Below are 27,723 nucleotides of genomic sequence, written 5' to 3' on the forward strand. Positions count from 1 at the left end.
GAGTAAGCTAAAGGCTCGATTTGGGAGATTCCAAGAAAGTTGACCAAAAGAAGAACTATTAAGATTTCCAACAACTGGACTAGGTTGAGTCACATTTATCTACTACTTGGATTACAATTAGTATGGGGATTGTTTCTGCTATTTTGAAAAAACTAATATTTATATGTTGAGATTCTGGCCAACAACATTATGCTATTAGGAAATGGGGTCTTTGCAAAGAGGTTGTATCCTAAATAGAAACCTCACCAATGGGATTAGTGCCCTTGTTAGACCAACGCAGAGCTCTCTGTCCCTTTTGCCATGTGAGATATCAATGAAAGTTATGAGCCAATATATAAGTTGTGATACTATTTGGTCTTCTGTTGGTTTTGTACTTCTGTACTTTTTCTGCTCCCCTGCCTCCACCTTTAAGGCCTTTCAAGGGTATTTCTTTCCATTGAAATCCACTGGATTCATTCCTAACTGCCACCATTCTTTATGCAATAACCCAACTTCAGTAGGGCATTCTAGGGCATTCTAGTCCAACCAACTCTGATCTTTCATGTTCCCCACGCCTCCTGGGATTTGGTTCCCTCCTCACGTATTCCTATTGGAAATAGACACACTAAGTTTCTGCTTTTGTTTGTTACCCTTCTCATCTCTGAAATGCAAACTCCAGAACAGGAATTTTGTCTATTTTGCTATTTCCCAGCACTAGGGTGGGGGTGAGAGGTGCCCTTTCCTACACTCAAAATGTTAGTGATTCAGCAAACCTAAGACTTCTAAAGCTGGAACCAGAAACAATGTCACAAAATATAAAACTAGAAAGGCTGTCAAAGCAAATTCTTTCCTGTGAGCCTTTAGGAGTGATTGGCTTTAAACTCTACAAAGAATGCAGGCAAATAAATCAACATAAAAGAAGTATTCAAAAACATGAACTGGAAGTGCAAAAACTAGAAGGCCTCCCCAAGAAGCCGTTAAATGTTATCAGGACAATAAGATGCTGGACTCTATGCTGGATATGTGCTTGCAATGAAGGAATCTCAACTGAACTTGAACTGTGGTTATGCACCATGGGGGGGGGGGGGGGGGGTGGGGGGGGGGTAGGGGGAAATCCAAGCACCTATAAAACTATCACATAAAACGATGTTATTTAAAAAAAAAAAAGGGGCCTGGCGCGGTGGCACAAGTGGTTAAAGGTCCTCGCCTTGCACCCCCGGGATCCCATATGGGCGCCGGTTCTAATCCTGGCAGCCCCGCTTCCCTTCCAGCTCCCTGCCTGTGGCCTGGGAAAGAAGTCGAGGACGGCCCAAAGCTTTGGGAACCTGCACCCGCGTGGGAGACCCGGAAGAGGCTCCTGGCTTCGGATCGGCATAGTATCGGCCAGTTGTGCTCACTTGGGGAGTGAATCATCGGACGGAAGATCTTCCTCTCTGTATATCCGCCTTTCCAATGAAAAAATAATAAAAATAAATCTTTAAAAAAAAAAAAGAGTAATAATCAGTCTTGCCACCTAGTGGCAAGATTTTATAAAACATACAAACGGATTTCAATATTCTCCCAGGCGGCATTTGTAATGAGATCACAACTCTTTCAAGAATTAATCATCAGATCTCTAGCTTAAAATTCTGAGGATCATGCACTGGTGCACCGTTCCCTACTTTTAACAGATTTATTTATAAAGTTTCAATAAAAGGACAAATCACAATCGTGTTAACAATAAAATCTGAGTGCAAGTTTTACTGGTTATCAGGATGATTTGTTATTTTTAAATTACACACTTAGACTTCATCTTGTTCAACACAAGTGATTTGAATATGGCACCTGTTATTAAGGCTGACATTTATCAAACAAATATTTAGCAATTTGGGAATTGGTGCTCAAGTGCCTGGAAATACTACAAGGTGCAAGTCACATCAGGTTCTGTTTTTGTAGATTTTCTGTCCTGTTTGGTAATGTGATGTATAAGCAACTAAAGAAATAAATCAAGATTAAACTTTTCAACAGTGATGGAAACAAAGCAGAACAAGTGAACAGACTGTTTTTAAGGCCTGAGTTTAAGGCAGCCCAAGAAAACCACTTTGAAGATAGAATATTAGTTTGTATTCATTCATAGTTACTGTATAACATGTCACACAAAGATTTAGTGTCTTCAAGTAACAAGCATATGCAATTTCTTGTAATTCTCCAGGCCAACTGGACTGCTCTCAATAAGGCCAGCTCAGCTGGGGTTGGATGATCTTGCACAGCTCTCACAGCATTGAGGGAGGACCCAGGATACATATAAAGTATTTGAATCCATTCACAAGAAAAATGAAAGTTAAAATTGCCAGGTAGAGAAAAGCACACTGCCACTCCATTCCAATGTTAATAGGAAGCATACCTAGACATCATGCATTTTTCACAATTTCAAATATTTCAGAACATTTCAATATATTTCTATAAAAGATAAATTTTTCTGCCCACGCGGTGACTCAATTTGCCACCTCCAAACAAGAGATCCCATATGAGTGCTAGTTTGTGTCCCAGCTGTTCCACTTCCCATCCAGCTCCCTGCCTGTGGCCTGGGAAAGCAGCCTTGGGATCCTGCACCCACATGGGAGTACCCAAAAAAAGCTCCTGGCTTCAGATTGGCTCAGATCCAGCCACTGTGGCTACTTGGAGAGTAAACTAGTGGATGGAAGATCTTTCTCTTTCTGTAAATCTGCTTTTCCAATTAAAACAACAAGAAAAAAAAAGAGGTTACTCATGCTCAGGAGCCTAAACTAAAAACTTCTCATAATTGAGGCATTAAAACTAATGTTAATACCTAAAGTTGTGCAATATCTCTTTTAGAAGAGAACAAAGAGGTGACTGAAAAATCTTTTGAATATGTTTTTGGTGTCCTAAAATTCACATTTCATTGCTTATTTCAAAGTAATAACTTTTATTTTCTAGTTTTCAGTGTGCTCCAACAATGTCGGGTATTACAAGGTTTAATTTGAAGATCCCTGAAAACCTTAAAATCCAAAATGTAACATATGTCATCTGGTATCCACCTCACTTGACCTTGAGCATCTGCCAGTTCTGTAGCTCTCAACTGTATGGTTGAGCCCAGGGTCTGATGTCACCTTTCCTCCACAAGGAAATGCCAGGCCTTTGGGACACTCTTGTTTCTTAGAGTTGACTGTAACCATCATTGGCAGAATTACTTGCCTCTGAGCTGTTTCAACATTTGAAATCCATATTCAAGCTTGAAGAATAAAGAATAAAAGATATCTGTCTTCTCAATTCTGCAACAATATTGGCTAGAGTACATATCATTTATAAAACAGACTTTGTATTTTAAAGAAATCTAGAATCTGAGAAAATAATAATAATAATAATAAAAACTGTCCATTCCCTTCTCTTCAGTGTTAATGTTGTCTAATCAGTCTGCGTAGGCTTCTGTTCACTTTCTAAATCTTTGCTGAGAATTCACTGTGTTCTTGGAGGTCCTGAACACTTTCATCAAGAGTCCTTGACAAAGGCTCCATCCAGTGATTGTCACAAAACTAGCACATCCTGGGAGACAGCAGGTAACGGCTCAAGTATCTGGACCTGTGTCACCTCTTTGGGGGACTTAGGTTGAATTCCTGGCTCCTAACTTCACCCATGGCCCAAGCTCAGCTGTTCTAGACACATGGGAAGTAAACTACAAAGCTGGAGATCTCTCTTCAGCTATCTCTCTACATTTAAAATAAAATAAAAAATAAACAAAAACTGTAACAATAATAAAGCCCTCCAAAAAAGCATCCAGTAAAAGCTATTTGGATTTGTGAGTTAAGCTACTAATTCAGATGCCTACATCACATAACACAGCCTGAGCGAGAGTCACAGCCATACTTCCCATTCTTTTTCCTCCTAACACATACTCTGGGAGCTACCAAGTGATGGCTCAGGCTATTGGGCTCCAGCCCCTTCCAGGGGTGACTCATGTTGAGCTGTTTGAACGTGGGCTGCTGGTTCCTGGCAATTGGGGCATGAACTAGTGGATGGGAAATACGTTCCCCACCACCCTCTCCATTTCTCTCTATATATCTATCTACATAAGTGTATATGTATGTATTACATATTTTTTCAAATACATAATTTTAAGTATACCCAGATCACTTGGCTATTGATTTAAATCCAGAGCTCTAATCCCAAAGCATATTTTGGTGCATCTCAAATGCTGTACCTCTAAAGGAACCTTCATTTCCTACCGTAAAGAAACCTAGAATTTTTCATATTTAAAAAATACCCTAGGTTGGCACCACAGCATAGTAAGTTCAGTCCCACTTGGTCCTGGCATCCCATATAGGCACTGATTTGAGTCAGCTGTTCTGCTTCCAATCCAGCTAACTGCTAATGTGTTTGGGGAAGTAGCAAAGGAAGACCCAAGTCCTTGGGCCCATGTACCATGTTCTGGGTAGGAGACCCAGAAGAAGCTCCTGGCTCTTGGCTTTGGACTGTACCACCTCGGGCTGTCACTACTATTTAAGAAGTAAGACAGTGGATGGAATGTCTCTCTGTGTTTTTCCTTCTCTGTTTGTAACTCTGCCTTACAAATAAAATAGATAAATTTTAAATTAACCCCCAATTCTAACGTCAGTAATCCATAAAAGTTTTAAGGGACCTTAAATTAATAGTCTAATGATAATGACTACGTAAATGCTTGAAAAATGGCTCAGTTTCTTTGAGCACCATTACTAAGTACATGAACACCTAAAAGCTGTCTCAGTGCCAGTTGCTCAGACTATCTGTAGCCCCTATGTTGATAACACCTGTTTTAAAAGACAGACAAAAACTAGGTAGGAAATGTATCACTCAGCAATGGAAAAGTGCAAATATATAATTGTTAAATAGTTAAAATGCATCTGTTCAGGCTGTCTGCATGGGCATAATCATATAATCAAACATGCTCAGTTATATTTTAAGCGCTATGTAAAAACAAAACAAAAATTGAATCCATGTACTAAAAAGCCTTCATCAACAGGACTGCTTTCTACTGATGTTTGTAAGCAACACAATGCCTCTTTGCAGCTATAGCAAAGATTTAAGGTTGAAGTTCTGCAGCTGTTCCTGCTAGAAATGCACTAAAAATCACTTGAGCTGTCAATCACCACACTTCTAATATTTAATGTGAGAATGTAAAAATCTGGACTGTGTTAAATGAACAAAATCGATTAACATTAGACTGTGTGTGAATGTTAGCAAATTTATGCTGTGCTGAGCCACACATTGTGTACCACTTCCAGTAAACCTTGACATTCACTGCTGGTAGGAAGCATATTCAGAAGTGAAAATAAAAAATATATTTGGGTTACATCAGGTTTCACATACCTACCTAAAGTGAATGCACTGCTCAATTTCAAACTACATAAGCTACCAAAGTTTTGACATTGGTGACACTGGCTGCTACTTACTTTAACTCTACTCTTCCTGCCTGACACTATTTGCTTTCAGCTCTTCCATAATCACAGTTTTTTGCTTGTGCCTGTTGAGTTCAAAACTGATGTTTATTTTTCCATGGTACCCTAACATATTTCCTTTGTAACTGACCTTGAAGAAGGTTATGGAAAGGTCTAGAGCTCAGTGATTTTTGGAAGAATCTCCTGTTCTGGTCCAGCGTTCAGCTAGCTGAGGTCACTGCTGCTGTACAGAGTGTCTGCAGAATGCTCAGCAGGTGTGCCGGAACCTCCCACTGCTCCTCCCTCTGAACTTGCTTCCTACAGGAAGTTCTGCAATTGATCCCACAACTCAGCACCATATTTCCAATATTCTTTCCCAAACTGAATACAAGAAACCAGACGCAGTCTTTCTAACACCTAAAGGGAACCTTGTAGACTGAAAACACTATTTTCTGCTTCCTATTAGACTGACTAATACCTATCTGCTTAAAATATTGTCATCTACTAATATATTTCCTTTCAGAAAAGTTTAGGCCATTTATAAAGAACATATATGGGACAAGGTAATTGGAAAAAGTTGAGATTTAGTTGGTTCACAGTTAGAAGAAAAAAAAAGAACCTAGTATTGGCATCAAGTAGCACATTCACGCTCCATCAAAATGTTTTAAAGGGCAAGGAAGCATTGGTAAAACATAGAATGATAGCAAGAAGGAAGGTGAGAAGAGGCCAGACCTCATCAAGTTGTCAAGAACCCCTTCCATGGTAACAAAGCCTCTACCATAAGAACAGCATTCATCCATTCAGTCAGTATATCCTTCCTGAACTAACCACTTGAGATACGCCTCGCTTCCCAACATTATTGCATAAGGGAATCAATCCAATATGAGTTTGGAAGAGCACAACATTGAAGAAATAATGAAAAATATATTCACAATTATACAAGGGAAACAAACAACAGGCCTGGTCAGTAGCAAGGAAAAACATTATGTGCATCAAACCACACTGCAGCAGCAATCCTCACTACAGTATCATCAACAACCTCTCAGAATGCAAAGTAAAATAAGGATAGCCACATGCATAGCACAACATCTAGTCACCCACAAAGATCTATCCAAGGGCTCTAGACGCATGACCCTCCCTGCCACATCTGCTTCCAAACATACCCTGGCTGCCACTATACTAACACAAAACCCAATAAGAACACAAAACTTACACAACATCCAAAACAGCAAGTGACTGCTGGTGATATCTACTCACCTACATCACCCAGGGAAGAGACGCAGTAGGAACCACAGGGCATCATAAAATAATCAGCACAGAACTCAATGACCAAGAGAGCCACCTAAAAGGATATTTCAGGAAACACAGTAAATCCTTGACAAGTGATTAAACAGAACTAAAATACAATTACTGAACATCATGGATGCTGAATTAGAAGTCTAAATAAAGAACCTCTAAAATGTATAGAGAAAAACATAGAGTCAATAAAAAATAAGAATATAAATAAAAGATTAAATAAAAAGTATGTTTCAAATGAACAATGGGGAGGAATGAGGATATGTATCTTACAGAAAAAAGAAGGCACTGAAGAATATTTTGGCTAGCACAATAGGATAGAAGTACACTACATATTGGAAAGCCAATATGTCGAAGGGAATACAAACTCATGTCTGGAGTGGACTAGATAAAATTATCTTGAGTGAAAGTGAGTAAAATTATTTTCTAAGGGAAATAACATTTAAGCTGAATTTTGTTGAACACTTTGGATAAGAAGACAACCTCAAGAGTCTTCCACAGACATAAAAACTTGGAATTATTCCAGGAAAAAGGGTACATTCATGTGGGCTGCTGAGAAAATCATTAGTTCATATTGGCCACTTTGTTTTTAATACCCACAAATATATGAAAAAACACAAAAAGATCTCAGTTGCTTCTGCTCTTCAGAATTCCTTGAAGGAGTCAGCTCAAGACCCTAATGCAACTCTGTGTAGATCTGACGACAGTGCAGATCAATATCTGATGACACAAAATGAACACACAACAGCATAATTATCACACACAGCTAAGGTGAAAAGAAAGCCATTTCTGTAAAAGAATTGTCACTAAATATACAACAAATAGATAAACACCATGTGTGATGGTGACCCAATGTGCTTAACAATTTTAATAATAAATAATTTCATTTCAGGCTCTAAAATCACTGTTAATGCATAAGCACACATGCAAAAATTAGGGCAAAGGAAGGAGAGGGTGAATAACAGACACACAAAACAGACTCAAGATCCAACAGCACTAAAATTTACCAATGGGAGAAAATATTGAAAAGCTATTCACTCAATAGCTTGGCCAAAGTCACATGTTATGCATTTTGAAACTGAGACACTCACTTCCTCCACTACTCTCCATCCTGCTGGGCTCTGGTCCCAAACAGAAGGAAAGGATGCGCTTGACATGATGTCAGCAGCACAGGGGCACCCAATGTGCAGCTCAAAGGTGCCCTTGTTCTGTCACTCTGTATAAAGTGAGCTGCCCTGACTCTTCCAACACACACTCGGGAGCAACTCCAGAGTCTCCAGCAAGATGCTGCTGATCCTGCTCTCCGTGGCCCTGCTGGCCCTAAGCTCTGTTCAGAGCGCACCTAGAGGTAGGCAAAAACGGGTGGCAAGTAGCACCTTTGACTCTCCCCAGAGTTGGAGGAGAGCATTTCAGCTTGGGTGGAGGAGGACAGACTGATGAAAAAGAAGACCTGAGACTTACTCTTCCCTTTCAAGAAAACTCCTCAGGAAGGCTAACAGGATACCTTCCAGGGCTTCAGACTGTGGTGGGAATGCCTTTTCCCACCAACAGATTAAGAGAGTGTTGGCAGATTTTGACTTAACTTCTCATTCATGCCATTTTTTCTTGTCCTAGATGTCAACTACCATGGCTATTCCTCACTGATAGCAGGTAAAGCTCCATCATTCTCAATCAGATTCCTAATCTTTTCTCCTCAACAATGTTCCTGTTCTCCAAGAATTCTGGCCATTATTTCATAGTGGGAATTCATGAATGGAAATATAGGCCACCTTTCCCCAAGCTCTATTTGGGGACCACTAAACAAGATCACAACTTGAGTTTTACCTCACAGTTAGATTTCCTCTACGTGAGTATTGGGCCTCAAGGAAGTGGCTTGTCTATTGAATAGGATTTGAAAATCCAAATATGGAGGACACTCACTAGGATTTCATGGCATATTCAATATGTTTTCTTTTTGTCCTTGGCCACATGCCTTGGACTCTCATTTCTGAGAGCTCAGCTTTTGTAGACACAAGCAAGATATTTTTGCGAGTAGCAGAATGAGTGTCTCCACACAAGCACTATATGAATTCAGAGGAGTAGTGCCTTTCTGTATAAATGAGAGAGATTATCACTTGAAAAATACATGCTAGCAAAGGAAGATAAGTGTTGGAAGGTGAGACTAACAATGGGAGAATCTATGGTCACTAATCTCACTTACATTTTCTGCTAGGAGGAGGACTCCAAAGAGGAGGCCCACAAGGGGCATTCCAACAGGGTGGACCACAAGGAGCAGCACAAGAAGGACCACAGGGAGGATTCCAACAAGAAGGACCAGAGGGAGCAGCACAACAGGGAGGTCCACAAGGAGGAGCCCAAAGAGGAGGCCCACAGGGAGGCCCACAAGGAGCAGGCCAACAAGGAAGCCCACAAGGAGTAGGCCAACGAGGAGGACCACAGGGAGGACCACAAGGAGGCCCACAAGGCGCAGGCCAACGAGGAGGACCACAGGGAGGACCACAAGGAGGACCACAAGGCGCAGGCCAACGAGGAGGACCACAGGGAGGCCCACAAGGAGGCCCACAAGGTGCAGGCCAACGAGGAGGACCACAGGGAGGCCCACAGGGAGGCCCACAAGGTGCAGGCCAACGAGGAGGACCACAGGGAGGACCACAAGGTGCAGGCCAACGAGGAGGACCACAGGGAGGCCCACAAGGCGCAGGACAACGAGGAGGACCACAGGGAGGACCACAGGGAGGCCCACAAGGAGCAGGCCAACGAGGAGGACCACAGGGAGGCCCACAGGGAGGCCCACAAGGAGCAGGACAACGAGGAGGACCACAGGGAGGCCCACAAGGTGCAGGACAACGAGGAGGACCACAGGGAGGCCCACAAGGCGCAGGACAACGAGGAGGACCACAGGGAGGACCACAGGGAGGCCCACAAGGAGCAGGCCAACGAGGAGGACCACAGGGAGGACCACAGGGAGGCCCACAAGGAGCAGGACAACGAGGAGGACCACAGGGAGGACCACAGGGAGGCCCACAAGGAGCAGGCCAACGAGGAGGACCACAGGGAGGCCCACAGGGAGGACCACAGGGAGGCCCACAAGGAGCAGGCCAACGAGGAGGACCACAGGGAGGCCCACAAGGAGCAGGACAACGAGGAGGACCACAGGGAGGCCCACAGGGAGGACCACAGGGAGGCCCACAAGGTGCAGGCCAACGAGGAGGACCACAGGGAGGACGACAGGGAGGCCCACAAGGAGCAGGCCAACGAGGAGGCCCACAGGGAGGACCACAGGGAGGCCCACAAGGCGCAGGCCAACAAGGAGGACCACAGGGAGGCCCACAAGGAGCAGGCCAACAAGGAGGCCCACAAGGTGGCCCACAAGGAGGACCACAGGGAGGCCCACAGGGAGGCCCACAAGGAGCAGTCCAACAAGGAGGACCACAGGCAGAATCCCAAGAAGCAGAAGCACAAGCAGAACAACAGCAGGAACAATCCCAACAGGAATCACAAGGACAGCAACAACAGGCAGAATCCCAAGAAGAGGAACAACAGGGAGGCCCACCGGCAGGATCACAGCAAGGAGGACCTCAAGGAGCAGCCCAACAACAAACACCCCAAGGAGGACCCCAACAGGGAGGACCCCAAGGAGCACCCCAGCAGGGAGGACCCCAAGGAGGAGCCCAACAAGGAGGACCTCAAGGAGCACAACAGGGAGGATCTCAAGGAGCACAACAGGGAGGACCCCAAGGAGGAGCCCAACAGGAAGAACAACAAGGAGAACAACAACAGGAGACCCAACAAGAAGCTTCTCAGTAAGAATCTTCCCTGTAACCTACAAAGCAACCACAGGTAGGAGTCACATTCTTTCTGTACCACATTCTCGGCTTCCTAGGCTTCTCAGACTACGAGAAGCCAGAAAACAAAAACAGGGACAAACCACAGTCCTGGATATTACTGCCAATCCTTCTTAACACACATTAGGTGATAAAATTTCAATGGATAAAATTTCATGCAATAAATCCTTCCAACAGCTACTCCAAAGTATCTCTGATATCGAGAAAAATCTCCTGAATACCCCCTTTTCCAGTGACTAGCTCTTGTAGATTTTGCAGGGAATTTCTAAGCAGTGCTGTCTCAACCCTTTCATCTTGGACATCCTAGGATCTGGGTCAACGACACACTTTTACAATTTACCATCTAAAAATGACTGGCTACTTGCCATTTTCCATCAAGCCTGAATGCTCAAAGACTGTGCTAATCAATAATTTCATTATATGCCATTTAACTCACTTTCATCCAACCATCTGTTGAGGCAGTTTACTTGGCCCTAGGATGTTTGCATCCCACATCAAATTGAAATGGAGCCCCTACCTGCATCTCATTCCTCTTTCCTGTCTTGGATAGAATGGGAGTGGTGAACACTGTGTTGAGTCCCTGCCACACACATGGAAGACCTGAACTGATTTCTTGGCAATTGCCTTTGACCTGTTCCACCCCTAGTCATTGTGAAATTTTTGCAAAAAGTTAAGCTATAGCAGGTATCATGGTCTGTTTTCCCTGTCCTATTTCTGATTAATCAAATTACATCAAGTTGATAATCTACACTCTCTCATTTTCAAAATTCTCCAACGAAACTTTAGTTTCAAGCAATGAAAAATTAATGATTCCTGCACTAATTTAGTAATTAGATGCTCCTGTCCAATTTGTAAATGCTTCCTTATTTGAAAACAAAGGCAACAGATTGATGGAGGACAGAAAAAGCATGAACTCCCAAAAAAGCCATCACTTCCCAAATGGCCACTCCTAGGTGAAGAATTTCATCTAGGTCTCCCATGTGCTTGGCTTGGGACCAAGCAGTTTAATCATCTTCTGCTGGCTGCCCAGGGGCATGAGCAGGCTCTCATTGAAAGTGAAGTAGATGAGAGTTAAGCTGGACTCATATGGAATGCCAGTGCTGCAGACCACAGTTTGATGCACAGCAACAACACATCATTCCCACTTGGGAGCACTGGTTACATATGCAGGTTACTACAGCAAGGGACCACACTACGATTTCTTAATAACACACTGACACTGGACATTTAGCCCGCCCTCCTTTGCTCACTAGTAAGGAAACTATTGCAGTAAGCCTTGCTATAAATACATCCTAAGACATCTTCCATACCAACACAGACAGAAGCTCACCAGGACTACTTTCTCTCCAGCTGCAAACAACATTCAAAGGGTGTGATCTGCTAGGTGAGTATGAACAGCCAACAGGGACACACTGATGAAGAAAGGGAGGAAGGGGAGTGGAAGAGAGAGGGATGGTGGAGTCTTTAGGTACTTCACTGAAGCCAACAAGGATCCAAACTTTCCTGTCACCTACAGCCTGCCTGTGAACACCCCTGTTTCCTTGCTTGTCTCTTTCAGAAAGTGAGTAAGAAGACACTAAGAAGACTTCCTTCAGAAATTTGCAACAATGTGGACATAGCCCTGTCTTCCTAGTATCAATAAAATAATATGCATGCATTTTCTGCTTTCCTCTGTCTTTGTTCTGGGTGTTTGGGTAACTGGGTTGGAGACATACAGTGCCATCTCAATAGAGCCAGGACTGCTTCGCACTGATTGGTCGGGCAGCATTTCTCTTCTCCCTTACATCCACAATTTAACTTCAGGATGAAAGAATTTCATTCTTCCTCAGATTCTCTGAGTTCAACACACAAATGCAATGCGAAATCACACACACACACACAGGCAAGCACTAGCGCATGAGCTCTTGAAAACACACACACACCCACACGTATGGCAAGTGCTTTTGCCATTCTGCTTCGTTCAACAAACACCACATGGACAGTGAGGGGGAAGCTGTAGACAGGAAAGAGCCCAGACAAAGCAGATCACCCACCTGGCTTGAGGGGCTCCAATACTTTACCCATTTCTGTACCTACCACTCTGTGCATTAACACAAATCTGGGAAAGGGCAGTGCAAACTACATGTAACCCAGAGCTCTCCAATAAGGAACACAGGAAGAACAGAGAGTGGTTAAACTGTGTAACACAATCAATACCCACCATAATGGTATAAATAACTTCAACACCATTCCCTCCTCCTCATGTAAGTGATGATCACCCCTACACCAAAAGAAAGCTTAAGGATATCATAAAACTTCTTTCAAGAGGATGGAGAAGAAATCTTTGGGGGATGTTGCAATTCTAGCCTTCTATCAACACACACCTTAAGTTCCTCCATAAGCATAGGGAACCTCCACACCATCCCAGCTTCTGCTTTCAGGACAGCCCAGGCCTGACATTTAAGCACACTGGAGAAGAGAACCAGCCCATGCACCAGATGGCAGAATTCTCCCTATATATCCCCATGTTCCTACTGTACTCTTACTACAAATCAAATTTAACTCAGAAGATTAGAATAATTAAATAAGGTCACATGCTACTATGAAACAATAAGAACGTGATGACATTTCTTGAAAGGCAAACATGCTTCAAACTCATCAAAGACACTCAAGATGAGAAAACAGCTAGGGAAATGCAATGGCATTAGTCACTGGATGACATCAGAGAAATAAACAAAGGACCATGTTCTCCAGGAACACTCTAAAGAGAAATTCTCCATGCACAAGTGACAGGACAGAAAAGGAACATGTAGGGCAGCAAGCATAGAAGATAGCTCCATCCCATCCATGTAGGCCACAGGCCACCACCGCACCTGCACACTCTTCCCATCAAGACCAAACAACACCTGGTCATGTTCACATAGTCAGGAGGCGTCAGGGTCACCAGACACGCAGATTTCATGAAGGGGAAGTGAAACTCCACACTGAGTTCATACTTATCCTCATCCTGGGGAGCAGACAGTCTGCTGAGCAGCTACTTTGCTCCATCAAGACAAGCCACATTGCCTTCCTCCCCTATCTCTACATGAGCACAGCAGATACACTTGGTTGTGATGGATCACTGATGAATTCGGTTCTGACCAAGGGTACAACAGGACATTGGCAGGGTCCACAATAGACCATTGCTCCTACTGACTGTGTGTGCGAGTTCAGGACAGAGAGTCCACTGATAAGAAAATTTCACACACTAACAGGTCTTGTACACCCTCACAGTGGAACTTCCGATTTTCTGAACTCCCTGAACCCTGGGGACCAATCCAAAATGTGGCAGTGTGGAACCAACTACAGAATGTGTCACTGCTGTCAAGGCACACACACTTGGTCATGAAGTGTCCTGGTGCCATAAGCTCCCTCTATCTGTGAATTAACAAGGTCACCGCAATGCACAGAAAATCCTGAACTGCCAATCACGGAGCTCTCAAACCTGCTCAGCCACATCTGCAAGCAGATGTCCTTAGTATGCCCAACTGGGGCATCCCTCAAAACTCTTGCCCCACCCACCCACCTATGTTGCAAGCAGGTCACCTGCCCTACCCAGCACAACCCTTACACCTCAGGTGGAAGACTTTCACTCCAATGACTGATTGAAGGGGGAAAACTCCAGTGGTAAAGTCTTCAGCAGAAACAAAATTCCAAAAGACAGAAACTAGACTTTGCACAGAAGGATGCAGTGGTAGGTGCCAGGGTAGATAAACAACCAGAGATGGATATGACAAACTCTGGACCATCTGCATCAGAGTTCCTTCCACTGAACCTCGGCATTTCCTGTGATTTTTTTCCTAGGCATTTTTAATTCTCCTAATAAATAACGATATTCTCCCTCTTCTCACTCTTTCTGTGTGTGTTTTTATATCCTCTTATGCCTTTATCTGTCTGCCTGTCTCTTTCACCACCCCTTCTTCTCCCTCCCACACAGAGATTAACTGTACTCATATGAATGAGTTGAATGCCTTTGTTTAAATCCCTCAAGAGAATCAGCTTTTCCTTCATTCCACTATATACTAAAAGCATATGGCTATAGATACATATAGAGATGATAACACATAGGGCAATGCTGAGAATCAAAGAGCAAATAACTAAATATAATTCAAACGTTTTCCCCCATGCATGGCACCAACAACATGATTCAACACACCTTTAGATACGTAAGTACATGGATGACAATTTAAAAGTTTAATAAATACAGGATTGACCATGGGACAAATTTTGATTATTCAACATGTTTGTGCAAAAATTGTCCAGTCAATTCTTTCTTAAACTAATTTTAAACATAGACCACCCGGTCATAATATGGAGTATTATCAATCCGTGTGTGTGTGTGTGTGTGTGTGTGTGTGTGTGTGTGTGTGTGTGTGCATGAATTTCAAAAGCTTTAAAAAAGGTGTATGAACTTCAATTTTCAATGAATGTATACAGGAAATCACATATAAAGCCACAAATCATTTAACGACATTTCTGTCACAAGAGAAATGCATCATTAGGTTTTCTGCCATTATTCAAACATTATAGCATGAATCCACATGCCTTAGGCTGTCCGGTCAGGCTGATCACTCTCAGACTACAAAACCTCAGCCTAGTGATTATACTCAATATGGGGAAGCTACTATAACTCAACAATGAGAACATGTGTACCAAGCCTGTCTAAACATGAAAGCTTACAGTAAAGCTTCAAACCAAAAGATTTAAAACTACCCCATGTCTGTAGGGAAGTGCCATGACTGCAGTGTGCATGCGATCACAGTCCCCTAACTACGGCCCTAGGTGACTGCTGACCAGCTGTGGAGTCTAGGCAATCAGGAAAAATACTATAAACCGCAGCTATGGGACACCAAATTTATCTGGTCAAGTCTTTCTTCAATCATAAATTAACATTTGCACTACAGGTTTTACCATTTAACAACCAAATAACACTTTTGACTTTCTCTGCAATACCACTTAAAACACAAACACATCATGTATAAAATAATTCATAACATCTCTAAGATTCTCATAATAAAATGCATGCCATACATACAAAATAAGGCCCAATTATTCCTACTGAACAAAATAATTCATTTCTTAATATCTCCATAAGATTCGTTCAGTTTAAGATTCTTGCACTTTTTAATTTGTTCAATTTCTCCTTCCACTCCCCCACAACCCTCCCCACAGCTTGTCACAGATTATTACAATAGTATAGGCCTTCAACAACAGTCACAAGTTCAACTGTCTGCTACTCAAGTGTATCATGGCTTTGTTGCACAGACAATGGTACAAAGTCAACTATCCTATTGTCAGCACGTATCTAACAGCTTCATTGGGAGTTCTCCTTTTATTCGGGAGTAGAAACGCATACAGCAATGGATCTTCACTTCCAGCTATGCTGGTCTCCATTCTAAAGTACATCTCTGTGTATGTATATATACATGTTTACCCAAATACCTATTTGTTTTCTAATTTTCACAGAGGATGCCTTATCTCACAGAAAACATATGATATATGTCCTTCTGGGAGTGGCTTATTTCACTGAGCCTAATGGCCTCTAGTTGGAACCACTGTGTTGCAAATGGTAGACTTTCACTGTTTTCCATGGCTGAATGGTATTCCAAGGAGCAGATGGACCACTGTGTCATAGGCATTCCTCTCTCAATAAGCATCTGGGTGATGGCCACGTCTTCCTCACCATAGATCGTGCTGCTATCAACATAGGGTTGCAGGTCACTCTCTCACAGACAGATTTGAATATATTCCCAGGAGTGGGATAGCTGCAGCATACAGCAGACCCATTTTCAGTTGTCTTAGTACAACCTGTGGCAAGCTAATCAAGGCTTAGCACAGCTAATACAGGCTTTCACAACGTGATACATTGCTAATGTGGCTCCCTGAGAAACACAGTCAAGTGTGCATAAGAAGTAATCATGCATGACCTGCACTGCTTGTGTCTTTGTCATTGCAAAACTTCAAAAAACTAATTTTAATGATTGTGTTTACACAACAGAGCAATCAAAAAAACAACAGAAACTTGTGAACAGGTGTTGAAGGTAATAAGCTATGTGCTGACAAAGATAATTTTTTATCTAATGGAATAGGATTTCTGGAAAAGGTGAAACTGAAAATCCCGGAATGTAATTATCATTTGAGACTTTTATTTCTTCATTTTTCCCCACGTGCAAAGAGATAGATGACAGACAGAAGGATATATGAGACATCAATACATGACATAGATCGGTAAACCGATGAATATTTGTATGAAAGAATGGGAGAAGGTGATAGAAAGTTTCAAAGGTAAATCCATTGGGTCATATCGATATTTACATAGCACCGACCTTCAAATATATAGATCAATATAACAGAATGTCCAGAATAGCACAGAAATTTAACCTAGTTTTAATTCTGACAGATAAATTCACATAGGTTATTTATATCGTCAAGATGCTTGGTTGATTCATCAACAACAACAAAAAAAACTGTAACAACACTTGCAACTCACACCTGATCAGAAGGGCCCAGCACACACTAATTTCCACTGCATGCAAAACCCCTCTGACTCTCCTCTCTCTCACGTACAACCCTATCATTCCAATACGTAAATAAATCTTTAAGAAAAAAAATAAAGAGAATAGCAAGTGTTATGGAACAATTTGCCATTCAGCTCCCCCCAGTCCCACAAACAAACAAATCACAGGCCGAAACCTTCTGCTAGGCTAACTGAAAATCTCACTCTCCTGTCGTAGAAGCTTTGAAAATGCGATGGGTTGGGAACTGGTGGAGTGGATGAAACCACTACTTGTCATGCTGGCATGCCACAAGGGTGCTAGTTTGAGTCCTGGCTGTTCCAGCTCTGCTCCAGTTCCCTCCTAATGCACCTGAAAAAGCATCAGAACATGCCCCAAGTAACTGAGATCCTGCCATGTGTGGGAGTCCCAGAAGAAGCTCCTGGCTCCTGCCTGGCTCCTGACTCCTGGCTCCTGCCTGACACAGTCTCACCCATTCTAGTCATTCACAGTAAACAAGTGGAAGGAACCTCTATCCCTCTCTCTCCCTCACTCACACTCACATCTCACTCTCTGACTCTGCCTTTCAAAAAAGTAAGCAAATATCACAATGAAAATTTAAGAAGCATACGAATATAGTTAACTGGGTGGTAACAAGAGGTCTTAACGCAGTCTGATTCCTGCACACATGCAGATGAGTCCCAACTGCACATACAACACAATGTACCCCACGGGGAACCAATGCAGAAGACCTCAGATGAAATTCAACAGGCTCTGTTAGGAATGGAAACACAAGCAACGTTCCATATGAGACACCAGATCCAACAGAGGAAATGCTTTGAATCATGGTGGGCCAATTTTGACCCACGTAGCTGCAAATACTGGGAAAAGCAGAAAAGTACAACACAAGGCCCGAAGGTGAGGCACCATTGTGGAAGACCTAGGAGAATCTCCTATTTACCAGCTATGGAATGGCTAGGCTACAAAGGATTGAAGAACATCTCTCTCTCTCTCTCTCTCCCTCTATCTATCTATCTATTTATCTATCTCCCTCTTTCACTAGAGCCTCCCTCTCTCTATATTCCCATGACTTTGGAGAAAATTCAATACTTCTTTTAAGTAAATTGGGGTTTTATGACAAAGAAATACAATCTCTGATACTTAAAGACAAGCACCAAAGCATGGTCTTTACAATTGGAAATCACATGGATTATTAGCCTCCAGAAGTGTATGAAAACAAACTGCTCTGTTATCAACTGATGATCTGCTGTTCTATTATGGCACCCAGGGAATAACAACAAGGAAGAGAACTGATTTTCAGATGAGCAAATCAAGACTCAGTTGGGATTCACCATCTTTAACATCCTACCCAAAGGCAACTAAGGCTTTGAAGTCACCTGAGCTTCCAAAGAGGTAGACTACAGAGGCACTCGTGCTTCAACAACACCATCCCCACCTTCCCCACTCTTTCCTATCAGACATCCGTCAGTCAGTGTTCTCCCCCTGTCTGTCTGCTGAGTTCAGAGCTGATATTTATTCTTCTGGGATGCACTAATCTCTTTCACTTACTGCTGACACAGGAGAAGGTTAGGGAAAGAGCTCGAGCTCAGTGACATTTGCAAGGATCACCTGGTCTCCTCCACCTTGCACCACACGAAGGTCAAGGTTGCCTTCTAGCATGACAGCCCTCTCAGCAGCTGCTCACACCATGTGACCAGCTTTCCCTGCATCTTGCCTCTGTTGCTTTTTCTGACCTCACTTTCCTATGTGAGGGTCTACCACAAGACACCTCTTCCGTTCCACTCAGCTCAACACATCTCCAGTTTGCATCCCACATTTCTGTCTGGAAAAAAAAATTTACCCATTGTAATAACTTCACAGGAACCTCTAGACCAAATCAACATCTCTGAAACTCCTCCAATGAACTGTAGCAATGTTAACACTGTTTTAATGAATGATGTTCTACTTCACTCCCCAAGTGCTACTGGCTAACTTGGGAGAGGATGTAGCAAGCAGGCCAGGTGTCGTAACACATCCAACAACATAAGGGGTGACACATGCAAGGCTGGGAACCTGTTGAGAAGAGGCTCCAGGAAAGGAGGTGAAGAGCCCCTCACCCACCATGCACACTGTCCCCAGTGTGTCCTAGCTGGTGTTTCCGCACTTCCCTTGATAACAGGCAAGCATCTGTACTCTGTCTTATCAGCTATCCAAGGGCAAACAGTACTCTATCTAGTCCCCATTTCAATAATGCTCTTTGTCCAAGGCACCAAGTTAGCTTTCCTTGAACTCCCTGCTTACAGACATGACCGAAGTCTGAGTTGTGCTTGAACTATTGTTTTGTTGCGTGTATCTAACCTGGAACCCTGGAAATAAACATTGTCAGTTGCCCAAAAGAGCACTGTCCCCCTATTTCTTTTTGGTTGCTCTCCTCCCCAGGCACCCACAAGGTAAATTTGCAGCAGCAGGTCTCCAGCATAAGTGGCAGCACAACCAGTCCTTGAGCTATCACTTACTAACCACCATGCTGTGCATTAGCAAAAACCTGGTAATTACTGTGGAGCTAGGCTCTAACACCAACAACTCACTGAAAAGGACATAGGCATCACACATTATGAAGTAAATGCAAGACCAAACAACTGCACCAAGAAATTAAAGCGCTAACTCATTTCTGCAGTGTTCTTCCCATGAGTTCATCCCCAGTGCACGGTGGGAAACACATACACAATTTTGATACATATACAAAATACAACATATTAAAACATAAAATACAAAACAGTAAGTTTCAGAAGGAAAATGGTAATTGAGGAACAAGAGGATCTTACAGAGAAAATGGCATTGAAGCACATTTCAGCTAGCGGTACAAGATACAAAACCACTTCTTACAAGAAAGCCTAAGTGTTGAAAGCAAAGCCAGACTCACTTCAGGATTTTCTGGTGGAAACAATGCCTAACCTGAGTCTTACTGAACACCTGAGTCAAGAAGAGGACCTCGGGAGAGTCCTACGCAGATACAAAATGCCTTGAATCATTCTAGCAAGAAGGCTACATTCATGTGGGGTGTTGAGAAAATGACTAGATGATGTCAGCCACTTGGGCCTTAACACCACAACATATACCAAAAGACAGAAAGGTCTTGCTTGCTCATGCACTCCAGAACCACACTTTCTGGATGAAGGCCAGATCCAGAGACTTCTCAGCAACAAGAAAAATGAATGCATTAGCATCTTACACCAACATATGCGAACAACAGGAGCTCCATCACCCAAACCAAAAGGGAAAATGCACACCATTTCTGTTGGTAAAATATAATGAAATGAACTTCACTCAGGTACACACCATGCATCATGGTGGTCCAGTCTGCTTGTCTACCCTAAGAGCCAAACATATGGAAGAATTTCTTTGCTGGCTACAGGACCATTGCCAACGCAGAGGCACACACGCAAACCTGGGGCAAAGGAAGGAGAAGGTGAATAACAGACACACAAAACAGACTCAAGATCCAACAGCACTGAACTTGAACATAAATATTACAGAGAAGACTGCACAGTGTTCCTTCAAGGGTATGGCCAAAATCACAGGTGGTACATTTTGAAACTGAGACACTCACTTCCTCCACTACTCTCCATCCTGCTGGGCTCTGGTCCCAAACAGAAGGAAAGGATGCGCTTGACATGATGTCAGCAGCACAGGGGCACCCAATGTGCAGCTCAAAGGTGCCCTTGTTCTGTCACTCTGTATAAAGTGAGCTGCCCTGACTCTTCCAACACACACTCGGGAGCAACTCCAGAGTCTCCAGCAAGATGCTGCTGATCCTGCTCTCCGTGGCCCTGCTGGCCCTGAGCTCTGTTCAGAGCGCACCTAGAGGTAGGCAAAAACGGGTGGCAAGTAGCACCTTTGACTCTCCCCAGGGCTGGAGGAGAGCATTTCAGCTTGGGTGGAGGACAGACTGATGAAAAAGAAGACCTGAGACTTACTCTTCCCTTTCAAGAAAACTCCTCAGGAAGGCTAACAGGATACCTTCCAGGGCTTCAGACTGTGGTGGGAATGCCTTTTCCCACCAACAGATTAAGAGAGTGTTGGCAGATTTTGACTTAACTTCTCATTCATGCCATTTTTTCTTGTCCTAGATGTCAACTACCATGGCTATTCCTCACTGATAGCAGGTAAAGCTCCATCATTCTCAATCAGATTCCTAATCTTTTCTCCTCAACAATGTTCCTGTTCTCCAAGAATTCTGGCCATTATTTCATAGTGGGAATTCATGAGTGGAAGAAACGTGAAAATATAGGCCACCTTTCCCCAAGCTCTATTTGGGGACCACTAAACAAGATCACAACTTGAGTTTTACCTCACAGTTAGATTTCCTCTACGTGAGTATTGGGCCTCAAGGCATATTCAACCAATACACAATCCACTTCAAATCCCCACCCCCACATTATTACCACACACTTTAAAACCATTTCCACAACCCACATAAAAAACAAAAATTACAATTCCCCCATCCAATTCACACCAAACATCTCTCACCTCAAAATACTCCCCCCCCTCCCTCAAAAAATCTTACTCCTCCCATCTATACACCCCCCCCCCTCCCCCCACACATCCACCTCTTATACTATCCAAACATAACACCCATCTTCTCCCAAAACCAATCCCCCAACATCCACTCCCCTTCTAATATAATTCCTTATTCTTTCACCCATTTTCTCTCTCCACACTTTACCACCTCACCCAACCCAAAACATCTCTTCTTCTCCACCCACTCTTCTTCCCCCATTTTCCAACCCCCCCTTTATTACCCCCATTATCCTCCCCCTCATTCCCCCCTTCTTAAACCCCCCCCTAATTACCTCTTTATCCTCCCCCCTTTATACCCCCATTTTCTCCCCCCTCTTATTCCCACCTTTCGTCCCCCTTCTCTTCCCCATTCCTCACCCCCTTATCCTTCCCCCCATTCCCTCCCCCCCTTCTACTTCCCCGATTATTACCACCTTTCTTCCCCCCCTTATTCCCCCCCTTCTCCTTCCCACTTCTTTCTTTCCCACATTTCTTCCAACATTATTACCACATTCTTCCCTTCCCCCTATTATCTTCCCCCATTTCTTACCCACCTTTATTCCCCCCCTATCCTTCCCACTCTTATCATTCCCCCATTTCTTCCCCCCTTTCTTCCCACACTTATCCTTCCCATATTCTTCCCCCCCTTCTTCCCCCCCAATTCCCTTCCACCTCTTTTCTTCCCCCACTTTCTATTCCCCTTTCTTCCCCCCCTCTCTTCCCCCTCTTCTTCCCCATTTTTCCCCCCATTCTCCTTCCCACTCTTCTTCCCCCCTTTTCTTCCCCCCTTATTCTTACCCCGCTTTTTCCCCCCTTTTCCCCACATCTCCCTTCCCCCTCTTCTTTCCCCCTTTCTTACCCTTTTTCCCCCCATTCTCCTTCCCCCCTCTTCTTCCACTTCTTTCCCCCCTTTCTTCCCCCTTATACTTCCCCCCCTCTCCTTCCCACTCTTCTTACCACCTTTCTTCCCACCCTTCTTATCCACCTCTTCTTCCCACATTCTTCCCCCCCATTCTTCCACCTTTAGGCCCACAAGGTGCAGGCCAACGAGGAGGACCACAGGGAGGACCACAAGGAGGCCCACAAGGAGCAGGCCAACGAGGAGGACCACAGGGAGGCCCACAGGGAGGCCCACAAGGTGCAGGCCAACGAGGAGGACCACAGGGAGGCCCACAAGGAGCAGGACAACGAGGAGGACCACAGGGAGGACCACAGGGAGGCCCACAAGGAGCAGGTCAACGAGGAGGACCACAGGGAGGCCCACAAGGCACAGGACAACGAGGAGGACCACAGGGAGGACCACAGGGAGGCCCACAAGGAGCAGGCCAACGAGGAGGACCACAGGGAGGACAACAGGGAGGCCCACAAGGTGCAGGCCAACAAGGAGGACCACAGGGAGGCCCACAAGGAGGCCCACAAGGCGCAGGCCAACGAGGAGGACCACAGGGAGGACGACAGGGAGGCCCACAAGGAGGCCAAAAAGGAGGCCCACAGGGAGGATCACAGGGAGGCCCACAAGGAGCAGGCCAACAAGGAGGACCACAAGGTGGCCCACAAGGAGCATCTCAACAAGGAGGACCACAGGGAGGCCCACAAGGAGCAGGCCAACAAGGAGGCCAACAAGGTGGCCCACAAGGAGGACCACAGGGAGGCCCACAAGGACCAGCCCAACAAGGAGGACCACAGGCAGAATCCCAAGAAGCAGAAGCACAAGCAGAACAACAGCAGGAACAATCCCAACAGGAATCACAAGGACAGCAACAACAGGCAGAATCCCAAGAAGAAGAACAACAGGGAGGCCCACAGGCAGGATCACAGCAAGGAGGACCTCAAGGAGCAGCCCAACAACAAACACCCCAAGGAGGACCCCAACAGGGAGGACCACAAGGAGCACCCCAGCAGGGAGGACCCCAAGGAGGAGCCCAACAAGGAGGACCTCAAGGAGCACAACAGGGAGGACCCCAAGGAGGAGCCCAACAGGAAGAACAACAAGGAGAACAACAACAGGAGACCCAACAAGAAGCTTCTCAGTAAGAATCTTCCCTGTAACCTACAAAGCAACCACAGGTAGGAGTCACATTCTTTCTCTACCACATTCTCGGCTTCCTAGGCTTCTCAGACTACGAGAAGCCAGAAAACAAAAACAGGAACAAACCACAGTCCTGGATATTACTGCCAATCCTTCTTAACACACATTAGGTGATAAAATTTCAATGCACAAAATTTCGTGGAATAAATCCTTCCAACAGGTATTCCAAAGTACCTCTGATATCGAGAAAAACTCTCCTGAATACCCCCTTTTCCAGGGACTAGCTCTTGTAGATTTTGCGGGGAATTTCTAAGCAGTGCTGTCTCAACCCTTTCATCTTGGACATCCTAGGATCTGGGTCAACGACACACTTTTACAATTTACCATCTAAAAATGACTGGCTACTTGCCATTTTCCATCAAGCCTGAATGCTCAAAGACGGTGCTAGTCAATAATTTCATTACATGCCATTTAACTCACTTTCATCCAACCATCTGTTGAGGCAGTTTACTTGGCCCTAGGATGTTTGCATCCCACATCAAATTGAAATGGAGCCCCTACCTGCATCTCATTCCTCTTTCCTGTCTTGGATAGAATGGGAGTGGTGAATACTGGGTTGAGTCCCTGCCACACACATGGAAGACCTGAACTGATTTCTTGGCAAATGCCTTTGATTTTTTCCACCCCTAGTCATTGTGAAATTTTTGGAATAAGTTAAGTTATATAGGGTATCATGGTCTGTTTTCCCTGTCCTATTTCTGATTAATCAAATTACATCAAATTGATAATCTACACTCTCTCATTTTCAATATTCTCCAACGAAACTTTAGTTTCAAGCAATGAAAAATTAATGATTCCTGCACTAATTTAGTAATTAGATGCTCCTGTCCAATTTGTAAATGCTTCCTTATTTGAAAACAAAGGCAACAGATTGATGGAGGACAGAAAAAGCATGAACTCCCAACAAATCCATCACTTCCCAAATGGCCACTCCTAGGTGAAGAATTTCATCTAGGTCTCCCATGTGCTTGGCTTGGGACCAAGCAGTTTAATCATCTTCTGCTGGCTGCCCAGGGGCATGAGCAGGCTCTCATTGAAAGTGAAGTAGATGAGAGTTAAGCTGGACTCATATGGAATGCCAGTGCTGCAGACCACAGTTTGATGCACAGCAACACCACATCATTCCCACTTGGGAGCACTGGTTACATATGCAGGTTACTACAGCATGGGACCACGCTATGATTTCTTAATAACACACTGACACTGGACATTTAGCCCGCCCTCCTTTGCTCACTAGTAAGGAAACTACTGCAGTAAGCCTTGCTATAAATACATCCTAAGACATCTTCCATACCAACACAAACAGAAGCACACCAGGACTACTTTCTTTCCAGCTGCAAACAACATTCAAAGGGTGTGATCTGCTAGGTGAGTATGAACAGCCAACAGGGACACACTGATGAAGAAAGGGAGGAAGGGGAGTGGAAGAGAGAGGGATGGTGGAATCTTTAGGTACTTCACTGAAACCAACAAGGATCCAAACTTTCCTGTCACCTACAGCCTGCCTGTGAACACCCCTGTTTCCTTGCTTGTCTCTTTCAGAAACTGAGTAAGAAGACACTAAGAAGACTTCCTTCAGAAATTTACAACAATGTGGACATAGCCCTGTCTTCCTAGTATCAATAAAATAATATGCATGCATTTTCTGCTTTCCTCTTTCTTTGTTCTGGGTGTTTGGGTAACTGGGTTGGAGACATACAGTGCCATCTCAATAGAGCCAGGACTGCTTCGCACTGATTGGTCGGGCAGCTTTTCCCCGTCAACATCCTCAAGTTAACCTGATGATTTATGATTGATGAGTTTAAACAATTCACATTCAGGATTAATATGAATGTGTGGTAGTTTGGTCCAGTGTTTTTAGCAATGGGTTGTTTATTAACTTAGTCTTGTGCTGTTATTTTACTGGAATGTTCTTTTCCTTTGCCTTTGGTTTTGGTGGGTAGTATTCCTTTTCTCTGTGAAGAGAACATCCTCAAGTATCAATTATAGGTCAGGTTTGAAAGAGGCATATTCTTTTAAATTTTTTTTACTGTGGAAGAATTCTAGTTTTTTTTTCAAAGACAAAAGAAAGTTTTGTTGTGTACATTACCCCGGGTTGACAATTTTTTCTTTTAGTATCTGGAATATATCACTCCATTCTCTTCTGGCATATAGTTTCCTATGAGAGGTCTTCTTTGAGTTTAATTGGCTTTCCTTAATTGTTAGTTGATTTTTTTCACGTGCACATTTAAGGATCTTTTCCTTATGTTCGATTGAAAAGAGCTTAATTATCATTTTTCGTGATGAAGATCGCTTTTATTGAACACTGTTCGGAGTTCGGTGCCCCTCCTGGATGTTTTTTCCCAATTCTTTCTCTAAATTAGAGATATTTTTCTTTATTATTTCATTAAATATATTTTTAAACCCAGCTTCTCTTTCTGTACCTTCTGGAACTCCCATAATGCTTATTTTTGGCCTTTTGATAGTGTCTTTCAACTCTTGAATACTTTTTTAATCCTAATCCAGCTCTGCTTTCAGCTTTTTGTTTGCTTCCCTCTGGTGACAGAAAATATCTTCTAATTTTGAGATCCTTCTTTCTGCATCCTTCATTCTATTTTGGAGACTCTCCACTGTATTTTTAATTTGCTTCACACTGTATTCTTCATTTCTGACATATCAGCTTTCATTTGATTCATTTCCAGTGTGACATATTCCTTGAATTCCTTGAATGCTTGCTTTGCATGCTTCTCATTATTGATAGTTTTATAACAAGTGTTTTGAATTTTGTATCCCCCATTTTCTCGATGTCTTCCCCAGTGAACTCTGAAATTGGCAAATTTGCTCCTTCAGTAATATTCGTGGTACCTTTGTCTCTTCTTTTGCTCTTAGTCATTGTGCTCTGATTAACAAATTCTTCTCCTTGGAGCAGGTTTCTAAGCTGTGTCATGCACAGATCTACAGTTCAATTTTACTTATTGTAGTTGGTATACAGCTCTTTGTTTGCAGTCAGTTGTGCCACTCCCTCCAGTGAGGTCTGGGATGTTATGTTAATTTTTCACCATGGTCTTCGCAGCCCCAGCTCCCGGCTCACCAGTCTCCACCTCCTGTGATACCGTGCTGAGTTTGCACTGTTTTCTCTACAACCTTTCTCCCACTTCTGATTGAAGCAGGTCCCAGGATCAGGGAGATACCAGGTGTCCTATATAGCTAGGTCATTGGTGGTGCTGATCTTGCCATAACATGTTGGTCATTAGGTCTGAGGGCCACACAGACCTATTTTGACCCATACGATGTTGTAGTCAGTATTATTTCCCTGTGGGACCAGTGCACTGAACTCATAGAGGTCTTGCTGAGTTCAGCACATACGCAGCTCACTGTTGTTTCCTGCAGTCTTAAATTCTTTGCCACACCATGTGAAATGGCACCAGATGTGCCACCACTTATTTCTTGATCTGCTGGCCGTCAGGTCTGAGGGCTACCTGGACCTTTCTTGGGTGGAACCTGAAGCATGCCACGTTGTTGCAGTTCACTGAGCCAACAATGAGTTTACTCTCAGCTCAGTGCATGAACAGTACTATCCATAACCCTTGCCTCCTTAAACAAAATGACAATCAATATGGTTCTAGGGGGCCGACTGGATTGTGAATTCAACCCTGTTCCCCCACTGTTTGTCTGGGACCTGCTGCTCTATCTCTGCTCCTGTTCAAATCAAACAGACCAGCAGGACAGGCAGTCTTTTTCTGGGTTCACCGCCTGAGCTACTAGTAGATGTCCATTCCCACCTGGTTGCTGATGGAGTTCCAGCTGCTGCTGGAATTCAAATCGCCGTTTGCCAAATGCTACTGGGGTATCAGTCACTACAACACCACACCATTGTGTCTGCTGCTTTCCTGTGTCTATCAGTCTCTAGGTACTCCTCTGTTGTTGTTCTATTCTCTTCTATATCCTGGAATGTGCCCTCTCTGCTTCACACTGGCTAATATTTTTGTTTATTTAAACATGTTCTTACCCTATTCCGCCATCTTTATTCTCTCCTTTTTTTTTTAACTTTT

General features: G+C 43.7%; 1 protein-coding gene across 1 annotated transcript; it reads left to right on the forward strand.

The window, feature by feature from the left end:
* The first annotated feature begins 7,970 nt into the window (after window positions 1-7,970).
* On the forward strand, window positions 7,971-23,674 carry LOC121148046 (glutamic acid-rich protein-like). The gene is made up of 7 exons (XM_040968028.1): window positions 7,971-8,034; window positions 8,301-8,336; window positions 8,426-8,532; window positions 8,899-9,024; window positions 9,106-10,526; window positions 19,483-19,591; window positions 22,631-23,674. Exons 1-7 carry the CDS (start codon window positions 7,971-7,973, stop codon window positions 23,672-23,674), a joined length of 2,907 nt encoding a protein of 968 aa, XP_040823962.1.
* The last annotated feature ends 4,049 nt before the right edge of the window (window positions 23,675-27,723 follow it).

The sequence above is a fragment of the Ochotona curzoniae genome, unplaced genomic scaffold (assembly GCF_017591425.1).
Source record: "Ochotona curzoniae isolate NIBS_2020 unplaced genomic scaffold, NIBS_Ocur_1.0 contig_1482, whole genome shotgun sequence".
Taxonomy (NCBI): domain Eukaryota; kingdom Metazoa; phylum Chordata; class Mammalia; order Lagomorpha; family Ochotonidae; genus Ochotona; species Ochotona curzoniae.

Coding starts and splice junctions, on each gene's coding strand:
- LOC121148046 (XM_040968028.1), top strand. CDS start 7,971: ATGCTGCTGATCCTGCTCTCCGTGGCCCTGCTGGCCCTAAGCTCTGTT. Junction 10,527..19,482: donor AACCTACAAAGCAACCACAG/GTAGGAGTCACA, acceptor TCTCCTCCCCAG/GCACCCACAAGGTAAATTTG. Junction 19,592..22,630: donor TGTGCATTAGCAAAAACCTG/GTAATTACTGTG, acceptor TTCCACCTTTAG/GCCCACAAGGTGCAGGCCAA.